This window comes from Diceros bicornis, chromosome 37 (assembly GCF_020826845.1).
Source record: "Diceros bicornis minor isolate mBicDic1 chromosome 37, mDicBic1.mat.cur, whole genome shotgun sequence".
Lineage (NCBI taxonomy): Eukaryota > Metazoa > Chordata > Mammalia > Perissodactyla > Rhinocerotidae > Diceros > Diceros bicornis.
Window position 1 is genome coordinate 8,382,972 of NC_080776.1, and position 12,215 is coordinate 8,395,186.

Consider the following 12,215-nt stretch of genomic DNA (forward strand, 5'->3'; position numbering starts at 1 on the left):
TACCTGCCCCTCTGAGGTGTCACCCCAAAGTGGGGAAAACAGCAGCCAGGGCCCGTCAGCCTGTGGGATAATCTACCCCTTGGGCCTTCCCTCTGGAGAGCGTTTGAGGCCCCACCGGCCTGGTTAAGTCAGACACCATGAGGAGAGCTGAGAGGTTACTGTGGGGGCCGGCGCCCAAAACACATGAACGCTGGCTCCGGCCCCCAGCTCATTCCAGATTCCTGTCGCAGCCTCACTGCCCTGTTGGGGACCAGCAGCCAGCCTCCAGCCTGGGGGAAACCCTTTCCCTGGGTATGAGCTGGGGGGAGCAGCAGCCAGGAGCATCCTGTGGCTCACCCCGTTCTTGGATCTGTTGCTGGGGGTTGCCTTGTTCTGCAACCCCCAGGCAGTCTGTTGTGGTTGCCGGAACTCTGGCTGGCTAGAAGTGGGCAAAGCCTTATGGGAAGCTCCAGCCATCTCACCCGGGGGATGGCAGACTCAGAGGGGCACAGCCCATGCCCGCTTTGGGGGTAGAGAATCAAGGTGGCGAGTGCAGAGGAAAGTGGGAAGTGGGCCTAAGAAAACCAGACAGAGTCTTTAAAGAAACCAGGCTCTACGGAACCAGGGCCCAGGTGGGAAGTCAGAACATCTAACATGTCAGAGCTGGAAGGTGCCTCAGTGCCCGCCTCATCCAGGCCCTCCTGGTGGAGATGGGGACACTGAGGTCCAGAACCAACCCAGGCCAGCACCCCCTTTGATTCCCCTGCTGCTTTGAGTTATCATCTGAATTCTGTTCCCAGTGAGTGAAAGGCCTTCAACCAGATTACGTCCCCTCTCTGCTTCCCCCTGTACAACGCAGAGTGTCTAAATTGGGGGGTAAGCTGGGACACACAAGCAAACTCCTTGAAACTGTTTTTGTAAATTGTGTGCACATCATCCCGATGCATTTCTGTAGCGATGGATCCATTGCTTTTCCGAAATCCCCAGAGGCATCCGAGATCCCAGAAAGACAGGCTTCCTACCATCTGTGTTGATATAAAACCAGGCGAGGGCTTCAGGAGGACACCTCGTGGCTCTAAGACAGCAGCTCTGAACAGAGGGTGATTACCCCCCAGGGGACGTTTGCAATGCTGGAGACATCTTTGACCTCATGACTGTGTAAGTGCTACTGGCAGGGAGCAGGCAGAGGCCAGGGATGCTGCTAAACATCCCACGAGGCACAGGGCAGCCCCACAACTAAGAACTGTGCAGCCCCGGACGTCAGCGGTGCTGAGGTTCAGACCCCCGCGCTGGGCTATGCATGTGGAGCGCACCGGGAAATGGAAGAACGAGCGCCCGCACCGTGTGTGAGGCCCCGCCCTGCCCTCCAAGGGCTGCTGCAGCCCAGGCAGGCCGGAGGAAATGCCGCTGCAGGGGAAGCGGCAGGGGGGCGCTTCATCAGCAAGGTGGCACCACACCAGTGCCTGGACACTGGACCCGGGCCTGCGGCTACGAGCTCCTCAGCCAAGACTCAGGTGCCCTCCAGGGTGACAGCTCATCACCAGGGGGTGGGGACCGGGAGGCTATGTGCCTGGTCACTTGAGACCTGTCCCCCGAGCCAGCCAGAGCAAGCTCCACACAAAAAGCCATTCCCAGACCAGAGAGCGGGCAGCGGCCGCACAGCATACCTGTACTTACCTTCGGAAATCTCTGTCACCCCCTTCCCCTCAACCTCCTCTGTGGGAAGGCGAGGAGAGAGGTGGGAGGAAGGAGAGGCAGGAGAGAGAGGCAGGTGATGGAGAGGAAGAGCAGAAAGGAGAGAGAGAGATTGATTAACAGGGATTGCTTCTTGAGAGAGAATCTGCTGAAAAAAGGGAGGTGGGCAAGCAGAGGCGAGGCCGGGGCAGGGGCGGGCTCTCCACAGAGGAGCCCAGGGTGAGGGGTAAGGTCCACCTGACGAGATCCCAGGGCTCCAGGGCAGCTCAGTGGGGGCGAGACGCTCAGGGCCCCAGTTTAAGGAGGGCCTTGCTCTCAGGAGCAGCAGGCCCCGGCCGCACGGCTCCAAGCCGGTCCCTGTCACAGCCCCTGCGCCCAGGGCTTGCACAGGCCACGTCTCAAGCAGGAGTGCACTAGCCTGGTGAGAGGCAGCCCCACCCCTTCTTCTCCTCGGTGCCTCAGTGTCCCCGGCCATGCAGACACCTCCTGAGTGGGAGGCTGTGCCCGGCCATGTGTCCGTGTGGGTCACACATACATGCCACTGCCCTCCTACCTGGCAGGATCAGTCTTCTGGTGACTAAGGAAAAGAAGCAACGTTGGCCCCCAGAGCCCCAGCCCAGCCCTAAATCAGAGTCTAGGGAGCACCTTTCTGGGCTCAGCCTGCTTGAAATCGTCACCCAGGGGCCCCCCCTTCTCGCCTCCCCCCACAGGAAGCAGAGGAGCTGGGAAATGTGACGAGGAAGTGGGAGGTGTGAACCTGGGGTGTATGCACGCATGTCTGCGTGTGTGTCCGTGTACACAAGTGCCCGAACTCTGGGGGACGGGGGAGCCAGGCTACTGGCAGGAGCTGACCAACTCGAGGAAACTGAGGCCAGGCCTCCAGATCCCCAAGTCAGAGGACGCTGGGAGTGGCGCTGACTCCACAAGTCAGTGAGCAGGAAGGCCACAGAGGGCTCTGTCTCCCTCAACCCCACACAGAGAGCCCCACTCAAGCCCGATGTCAGCGTGGGTACAGAGCCAGCCTGTCACCTTGCTTCCAAGAGGGTCCCGAGAACCTACCACCTCTGGGCGTTTTCTGATTAGATCCCGAGGCCCTGCCCAGGACCGCAGGGGTCCTCCGACCCCCCCTCCCCCCTCTGCCCTCCCCCACCTCCCCTCCAGCCAGCGTCACTCACCGCCCGTGGGGTGCAACAGGATGTCTGCCGGGTTGTGGGGCTTCAGGCCCAGAGCAGACAGGGGGGTCTTGGCCAGTCCTGGAGGGGAGCGCACTGTGCCGGAGAGAAGAAGGGAGACACGGGGGTGAGCGCAGTGGGGAGCGGGGTGGGGGGCACCCACGAGTGAGGGCGTGGTGGGGACGGGTGGGTCCAGGGGCCAGCAGAGGAAGAGCCCCAGCCGGGGGTGCTGCCCCGCCTGACTGCCCTGTCTTGTCTCCGCGCTTCTCCAGGGTGTAAGGGGCAAAGCAGAAAAGTCGGGAGATGGGGCGCTGCCCCTCGACCCTGAGAGATAATTTCTGTCCGCAGGCCCTTAGTTTCTTCCCTATGGTCCCTTTACACTGCCAGGGTTTACGACACACACGCAGGTTTCTGGGCTCCCTGGGACTCGCTCTGTACTATTCTCTTTCCTCCAACACACACACGGAGCCTTTCTACACCCTGCACTTAGGCGGACTTAGAGGAGAACAAAAGAAAAGGGAGGATGAGGATGGCCCTCCTGTAAAGGACAGAGGGAGAAGGGATCACAGGTGGCACCGCGCCAACCCTGAGACCCCAAGCCAGCCTCAGCCAACGGCCTTTGACCCCCAGCCAAGCACGTCCCATGTAAACCCCAGGAAGAGAGAATTAGTGTGGCGCGCTCTGTACCCCCAAACCTCAGTGTTCTGCAACAGGAAGAAGCCCCATCTCCACAGTCCTCGGCCAAGAGCGCCGACTCCCTGCACAAACCCAGGGCCCTCCCAGGCCGCCCATCCGGGTTACAAGTGTCACATAACACACAAGGTCAGAGAGGCTCTCAGGCTCTGTCCCACCAGCCAAGGATGTGGCCCCACTCCCAGCTGATCAGCGGGGTGGTGGTCACGCCCAGTCAGGAGATTTCTCGGTAGCAGCTGCCACATCCCTAACACACCTCCGAGGAGAAGCAAAGAAATGAGCTCTGTGTCTCCTGTCGCGGCCATCGGGAGCCTGCAGAGGCCACGGTCCCTGAGGACACGCGGCCACGCAGACCGGCCAGATCCCAAGGCTGCCTGCCCCACGCCAGTGGCCTCAACAGACCAGCTGTGGCCCTCGGGAGCCCAGGACCCACACAGCAGCTCCGGGACCCACCCTGGTCCCTCCTCCTTTTCCCAAAAGACAGTGAGACTTACAGGAAACTAACAAAAAATACAATCTCTCCATGGAAGCAACATACACAACTTATCTGTGCACATGGGAATAGTGAGACATCACAGGGGTCCAGAGGGCGGCCCACCCCTGCACTCCACCCTCCATCCTTAGATGCCCAAGGGACAAATACAGCGGAGGGGACACATGTACACACAGATGTCCAGGTATGGGGTAGGTCTAGGCCTGCGTGTCCCTGTCTGTCCCCCTGCTTTACACACACACACAGTTGTCTTGCAGCAGACTCTTATCAAGCACTTACTAACGTTTGTCAAGTGAATGGACGGTTGAATGTAATTAACTACGGAAGAATGAGCCCAGCCTCAGAGACCGCTGTCCGTGGAATGACCGTGAAGCCCCTCCAGCCCACAGCGTGCAAATGTTTGCCCGACGGGTGCAGCAGGGGCATAGGTGGACCAGCGAGAGAAGGTGAAGGGGACGAGGGGACGAGAGGCGGTGGGAGGTTTCTCTCGGTTCCCCCTCAGCACCTCCAGCTCCCTAATCGCTCAGGCCCCCAGGCCCCGGGCATCCGGCCCTTTTGCCGAGGCAGACGAGTGGGTGGCCCTGAAGCCAGGCAAGGCTTTTCCTTCCCAAGAGAAGAATTCCTCGCATTTTTCCGCCTCTGTCCTCTCCCCCACCCCTGTGCATTGATGGAACCTCTGACTTATTCTCCCTGCTGGGGCACCCAGGGCTGGCCAAGGGGAGGGAGAGAAGGATAGGAAGAGGAACATGTGGGAAAAGTCAACTCGAGCTCAGCCCAGATGGCTTCCATCCCAAACAGGGCGATGGCCAAGATCTTGGCTGTTTGGACCAGCAGGGGACCGGAGCAGGTGTGAAGATGGAGGGTTAAGAGAGATTCCACGGAGTCACAAAAAGCCACAGAGCCGCCTCTTGAGCAACTGCCCCGGGCTTGCTCTGTCCAATATGGTAGCCACGAGCCACACGTGGCTATAGAGCACCTGTAGTGAGGCCAGTCTGAACCGAGACGTGCTGTAGAACACACCGCAGTTCAAAGATTCGGCATGAAACGAGAACACAAAATATCTCAATATATCATCAGATGTTGAAATGATCGTATTTTAGATCTTTGGGGTTAAGTAAAACCTATTATTAAAATTAGTTTCACCAGTCTCTTTTTACATTTTTTTAAAAGACTGTAAAATATCTCCTTCATATTTTTCTATTGATTTACTTATTGAAATCATAATGTTTGTGATCATTTGGGTTAAATTAAAAATATCACTAAAAGCAATTTCTCCAGTTATGTTTTTCAACGCGGCTACCAGAAAATTTTACATCACAACCGTGGCTCATGTTCATTTCCACTGGACAGCGCTGCTCAGGGAAAGCCACGGATTCCAGTCACAACTTCAGCCTCCCGCGCGCTCAAGATGGCAGCCAACACGAGCTCTGCTGGCAGGGGGGCCAGGCACTGGTGACACGTTCCTCCCCTCTGCAGGACAGCCAGCCACCAGGAGAACGCACACCAGCTCCAGCTCCTCCCCTCTCACTGGGGCACATGGAGAGCTTGGGCCAGGCCCAGCCAACCCGATCCAGAGCACCAGCAGCCCCTCCCTCCTCTGCCAACCCGGCCTCTTGAGACAAGGATCCTGAGTCCTTCACAGCCTGGGATCCTTCCCTCACTGCTCCCCAACGGCCTCCTCCAAGAACCCTTCACGTCTCTTCTACCACAAAATGGAACACTGCCCCACGCTTGGCCTTCTCTTTGGGTGGAAACACCTCTGCCCTTTAAGGATTAGCCTCTCCAGTGAGCAATGCTCCTGCCTGGAAGCCAAAAATGGATGAGATGGGGACTCAGTCTGAGCCTTCTGGGCCTTTCTTTCCTTGGTGGAAACTAGATGGGTTGTCTGAAAAGGAAGAGGTGCCTGGAGGCAGACAGAAATGGGGTCAGAAGAGAGAAGGTCAAGGGGTGTCTCAGAGACACATGGCAAGTCACAGAGTCCCTTTAGGATGGGGGTGCTTTGCATGTAGGATGCAAAGACTCTCAACAACTGCGGAAACTCCATAACATGGGAGCCCAGGGGCCCCATGGTTGGTCAGTCCAGATCCTAAGACCACGGCGGCTGCCTCCTCAAAGGTGTGAGTGTGGACGATGGAAGAGAAGGAGTGGGGGAGGGAAGGTGAAGTGAAATGAGCCACGGGGCTGAGAAGGGGCAGATGCCGACCCTCGCCCAACTCTGCTGCACCCCTCAAACCTGGGGCGCTTACACAAGCCAGGGTTGAGACAGGGGCTTGAGGGGACCCGGGGAAGGCAGGCTTACCCCCACTGGGCGGTGGGCTGGCCGGGGAGGTTCCCTCCATCTCCTCGAAGGCCTCCTTGTAGCTGTGCAGATGGGGCTGCAGGAGAAGAACAAGGGGAGGAAGAGGGGGACACCCACTGTGGCCGTGACCTTGAGAAGGAGGGGCTTCCCGGTTAACCAGCTCACCAGCCCCTCCCCAGCCTGACCAGCCACCCCTCCTCTGTAAACACTGAGTTCTGAGGGCGATCTGGCCATTCACAGCCCCAACAACCCCTTGTAGCTGAGAGTGGGAAGTGGCTATTTGCCAGGCCACGGTCCAGCACAGGCGGAATTCAGGAGCATTTGCCTAGGAAATATTTGACAACAGGGCCAAAGAGAAGGGGCTGGGGGCAGGGGACACAGGTCCTGCCAGAAGGCAGGAGAAAATAGATGTCCAGAAGCCACTTATATCCAGAATGACTCAGCCTGGATTTAATCGGACATGGACCACTCAGAATGAGCATCAGAATCTTCCAGGGTGCATGTTTATAATGCAGATTCCTTGGCCCCATCCCGGATCTAATATGCTGGAATCTCTGGAGGTGGGCTTGGGAAGACATGTTAACAAACTCCTCAGTGACTGTTAAGCTCCCTGAAGTTTAAGACCTACTGCCTCAAACTACTGAAACGTCTCAGAATGCAAACATTTGGGCACTGAAATTAGATCTCCCAAGAAACCCTTCTATCTAGAAAGGGCCCCAAAACACCCTTGTCAGTCTATATGATCTGGTTTGGAGTTTAGAACTGTGGTCACCTATGTCACACCCAGGCTCCTAACCACCCTACTAAGGGGTGCTCTTGAAGCCAAGAAGGGAACTTCAATCTCATGTTAATTTAAGAAGTGAGGGCAAAAAGGCTCTTTAGGGAGACAAACAGGCCCCCGATTCCGCACCCCGAGAGAAGAGATGTAGGGTAAGGATGCAGGGAGGAAATTACTGAGTTTACTGTCAGGTCAGTGCCACCCAGCTGACCATCAGGGTCCTGAGAGTTCAGGTGGCCCCAGGATGCAGCCCAAGGACTCACCTCTTTGGGCCGCCCTCCAGGATTGAGAGCGATGGTGAGAGCCAGCTCCGGAGACACGCACTGGACAGGAGAGCGAACCCCGGGGCTACGGGGGGATGTGGGCTCTGGAGACTGGTTCTCGTACTGTCCATCGCTGGCCGCCTGCCTCCGGAGAGGGGCCGGGGGCTCTGCAGGCTGCTTCTCCCGAGCCTGCACCCCTGGGAGGGACGGCAGGACAGAGAGGGCGATGAGCATAGTGTGCGAGAAAGGATCGCTGGGGCCTAATTCCCCTAGAGAAGGCAGCACATCTTAGCTCAAGAGCCAAGTTGGAGCTGGGCCTGTCCCCCTCAGCCGCTCGCCTAGCCTCCCTCTGCCCACACCCCGGGTTTCTCTGCAGGGTCGGGGATCTGCTTAGGTTGGGGCGGCCTTCACCAGGGGTCTCTACTCCACACAGGGTTGGGGCCCAGAGCTCAAAGGACTGATACAAGAAACAGATGTCAACGCCTTCCAAGCCCTGGAGGCAGAGGGCCAGAGCTGCCAGGCAAACGAGGGAAGGTGGAGGGAGGAGAGACCGTCTCCAAGGCGACCTCGTCAACCAACAGGCAACATCAGGCCCGTGGGGAAGAACTTTTGGAAAGAGCGAATAATGCATCATCTCTCAAATGGTGCTCCCAAGAAGAAACAAAGAAATGACTAAGGCTTGTTACGAAGTCCCAGCCCCAGCTGGCCCTGCAATATCGCTGGCCTTCTGTGGGGTTCCCCAGCCTTCGTCCAGCGCCCTCTGAAACCCCTCACCAACTTCCCATATGCCGGCCCCTTATCTACTCAGCCCTTTTCAGGCCCCAAAGACGGCCCAGGTCCCCACCCTGCCCCTCCCAGCAGAGCAGCAGCCAAGAGCCTGAAGTCACGCACTCCAGCTGCTGTCTTCCCCTCCATTCCACAGGCCTAGGGATGCTGTCAACCTCACGCTCCTCCCTTCCCACTCCCTCTTCCCACAGCTGGGCTGAGGCACAGAACCCAATGCCTCACTGAGCTGGCTCCAGAATCCCAGAAAACTTACTCCCCGGATCTCAGAAGCCAAGACCCAGCCTGAGGATGCACTCCGAGTCATTACCCAGGGGGAGGAGACTCAGCCCGGCCATCGCTACCACCCAAGGGCAGGTTAGGTGAGAGGAGGCGCCGGACTTACCAAAGGTCATGTGGGACCCTGGCCACACCAGCCTCATGCCAGCACATCTGGGAACACTGTGCCACAGCACCCATGCACACACACATACGCGCACATGCATGCACACACACTGCTGGCCCTAGGAACGTGCCAGCGCAGCCAAGCAGAAATCACCCTCACTCGGACTGAATCATCATCTACCATTTCCAGCGGGGTCTGCACGTTCCCGGGCGGCCCCCCAGCTCCTGCCTGGCACAGCCACTAAGGCTGTCATGACAAGCACATCCTGGGAAGCCTTCCTACTCGTCATGAGCAGCCGGCTGCCAAGTCTAGAGACGGACACACAGCCTCACACACACAGTCACTCCACGATACGCATTCACACTCTCCCATAATTAGGGGCCATCTGGAGAGTAGCGGGACCAGCCTGCCTTTACAAATGCAGAAGGTCCCAGGGGGTGTTCTGAGTCCCCACTTACTCCAGGCAGCCCACCTGCCATCTCAACCCAGAGAAAAGAGCTCGAATGAGGACAGGAAACTGGTCTCAAACCGCTTTACTTAAAACAAACAAGCCCCTTGTCTTGAAATGGGCTTATTTTCAGAATAGAGAAATGGGGGTCAAATCATGCTAACCAGGGACTGCCATGAGCACCAACCCGGACGGGAGACGGGGCTTGGCTCTGGAAGGGCTGAGCAGCGGGGGGACCCTACGGCAAGCCCAGGCTCCCAGCCCTCAGAGAAGCGGCCTGCGTCTCCCACCACGTCTGCCGGAGCCCCTGCCCTCGGCCTCGCTTCCCGCCTCCACCAAGTCCCCTTCCCCTCAGGCCCCCTGGGCAGCCTGGTCCAGAGCTGCTGCTGGTTTCGTCCCTGGCGAAAACATTAGAGAGAAACAGACATAGCCACTGATTTTCTAAGAATAATTGTGACAAAGGAGGCCCATTCGGTTTGGAACGAAACTCAGCCCCAAGGTTAACAGAAAAGCATTAGGCCCGTCTCAGTTCCGGCTCGCCCAGCCCCGCGGCCTATTTCTGGCAGATCCTTGCGCCTCTGCAAGCGGTGGCCAGTTTCCCCGCTTGGGGATCTGATGTCTGCCCTTGAAAAGTGGGTTTGTTTCCATTTGAGGCCCTGAATCTCCCAGAGGTACAGAGAACATTCTCCCCAACGCGTACAGAACATCCTCCACGTTCAGGTAATGCTGATGGTTGCAGCTGCCCAGAGAGGAGGTAGACGGCTGGAGAGGCTTCCAAGCAGTGGAGGATGCGAGACCCTGGCACAAGGCGGTGGGACAGACATCTGAGAACGATCACACCTCCTCAAGGCCCCTCTCCGCCACCACCAGACCGGCACATGGAAGCGTGCTCTGTCCAGAGGCAGGGGACTGGAGGGAATGACCCCCATAGAGCTAGGGCACTGCAGAAGGGGGAAGACCCCGCATTCCACTCCCACGGGGACAGCCCCTCCCTCCGCAGAGCGCCCCATGGCACCAGCGGCCAGCCAAGGCCTCTCACATTCTTTGAACACAGTGTCTCACTGTTGTCCCCCTTGGCAGGTCCAGATCTGCCCCGGAGTGCCTGGAGAGCCATGTTCCATCTCTCTTGTCTTTCTCTACGGGATGGGAGACGGGATATGGTTGGGGGAGAGAAGAGAGCCCCATTGTTCCTCAGCCAAGCTGGGACTTCTGGACACAAGCTGACAGTCAGTGTCATAGAGAGAACACCCCTCCCGCACGTCCCAGAGACTGACCGATAATAAAAATAGGCCTGCTCCCCCCAGCGCCCTCCTCCCCTCCACCACCCTCAGTCCCTTGGCCCCATTCTCTTTCTCTTAGGGCCTCTGTCTCTATGTGCTTCGCTGCCTACACGCACACACACGTGCACACATACACACGCGTGTGCACACACCCGACAGGAACAGTGGTAGGTCAGAGTGGCCCTCAGAACCTCTGCAGTCAGCCCCTACCCAGCAGGAGACCACGGGGTTGGAGGAGGCTCACGAAGAAAGGAGGAAAGCGAGGCGGTCAAGGGACTCTGGAAGGTCCTCCCTGCAAGGCTGGTGAGCCCAGCCTTCCCGCCCCAGGAGAATGAGGAGTGGGAGGCCCTTATGGCAGGAAAGCGGCCTTTAGGATAATAACAGGCTGCGTTCAGAAGCTCTCTGGGGGCTGCTCACACACTGTGGGCATCAGCCTTCCCCACCGCCCTGGAGGATGGTGGTCCTCCATCCTTCCGAGGTGGTCGCCTCAGCCCATGGCCTCCACCTGGGCCGCCGGCCCTGAGGAGCAGGGCGCTGGAGCAGCCATTTCCTGCGGTCCTCACTCTGCTCCCCAGGGTGGTGCTGTGCCTGGGAAGCAGCTGGCTCCGAGGCTCCCCTAAAGTGGGCTGGACCTGAGATGACAACTCCCCTTCATCTAACACACACACACACACACACACACACACACACACACGTACACACACACACAATTCTGGGGGCTGTAGCTTAGCACACGTCAACACACACACTCTGGCAGTGCACGGCCGCCCACCGCCCCTGGGGCCCATGAACAAATGCCCGGGGTCAGGCTTCATCACGTGCCTCTCCCACACCCCCCGAATGGGCCGCTTCCCCCCCGCAGACCCAGCTCTTCTTTCCAGCCTTCCGATTTCCAGAAGACTGGCTTCCTCAGCTCCAGGTGGCAGGGCTGGGTGTCCGAATGCATGCCCGGGGCTCCGGAAGCCAGGGGATCCAGGAGGCCACCTGCTGGGCCAGGGCACCAGAAAGCCACACGGCGATCACACTAGCAGCCCCAGGGCAAGCCATGCCAGCTCCCCTCAGGACGGGCCCAACTCCCCAGAACTGCCCCAAACCCCCCAGCCCAGCTGAACACCGCCCTCCCCACCACTGGGCCGTGGAAAGGGAGGGAGAGGGGAGGAGGCGGACGGGGGCATTCTGCTAGAGCATCTCCCCGTTATCCACGGACTGGGAGAAGAGGGCCCGTGACAGCAGCACATATTGCCTTTGGGCATCAACAGTTCCCACCACCCCCGAAGGCTTTCCAGGAACAGCTGGGGGCACGTCTGAGCACATGGTCTCTGAGCCGGGCCTCCAGGCTCCAAGGAGCAGGGAAAGCATGAGGTGCTTTCCTCCCCAGAGCTAAAAGCCTATGGGCCTGCACGTCCAAGAGACCAGGGCAGAGGTTAGTGACCACCTCACCCTCAGATGGGCCACCATGTTGGGAGATGTCAGGCCACCAAGCAGGACTATGACCCTCCATTTTTCACATTGGGACACTGAGATCCGAGTAATTAAGAGAGTTGCCCAAGGTCAGAAAGGTGGTCACAGGCAGAGCCAGGACCACACCCAGGGCTTCTGACTCGGGGCCGTGGGTCCTAGGATGGGAGACTCAGGATGAGGTCAGAGGGGGTGCTCTGTCCCCAGGGAGTGCCGTACTCAACAGCGGGAGCAGCAGCTGCTGGGGCACCCCTCTGTCTTGTGCCCGGGAGGCCCATGCAAACCACAGTCTGGCTCCTGTTGAGGCCCTGACCTGGCAGCCCTGGGGGTCCGGCCAGGGTGGCCGGAGAGCTGGGCTCTCCCCGCCCTCACTGAGCACCCTCACAGCAAAGGCCCGTCTGTCCATGGGGAGCCTGAAAGTTAGTCTAGTCACCCCAGACCCTGTGCCCAGCAGATAAGGCCAAAACCAGAGCATGAGGCCTGTGTCCA

The 12,215-nt window shown here is 58.7% G+C and overlaps 1 protein-coding gene across 1 annotated transcript in view; it reads right to left on the reverse strand.

Moving 5' to 3' along the window:
* TNS1 (tensin 1) overlaps window positions 1-12,215 on the reverse strand; it is a 167,622-nt gene that overhangs the window by 23,781 nt on the left and 131,626 nt on the right. Inside the window, exons 18-20 of the mRNA XM_058532966.1 lie at window positions 7,373-7,569; window positions 6,332-6,407; window positions 2,850-2,942 (exon numbers count right to left, since the gene is read on the reverse strand). Coding sequence (XP_058388949.1) covers window positions 2,850-2,942; window positions 6,332-6,407; window positions 7,373-7,569 — 366 coding nt within the window. The remainder of the gene's footprint in view (window positions 1-2,849; window positions 2,943-6,331; window positions 6,408-7,372; window positions 7,570-12,215) is intronic.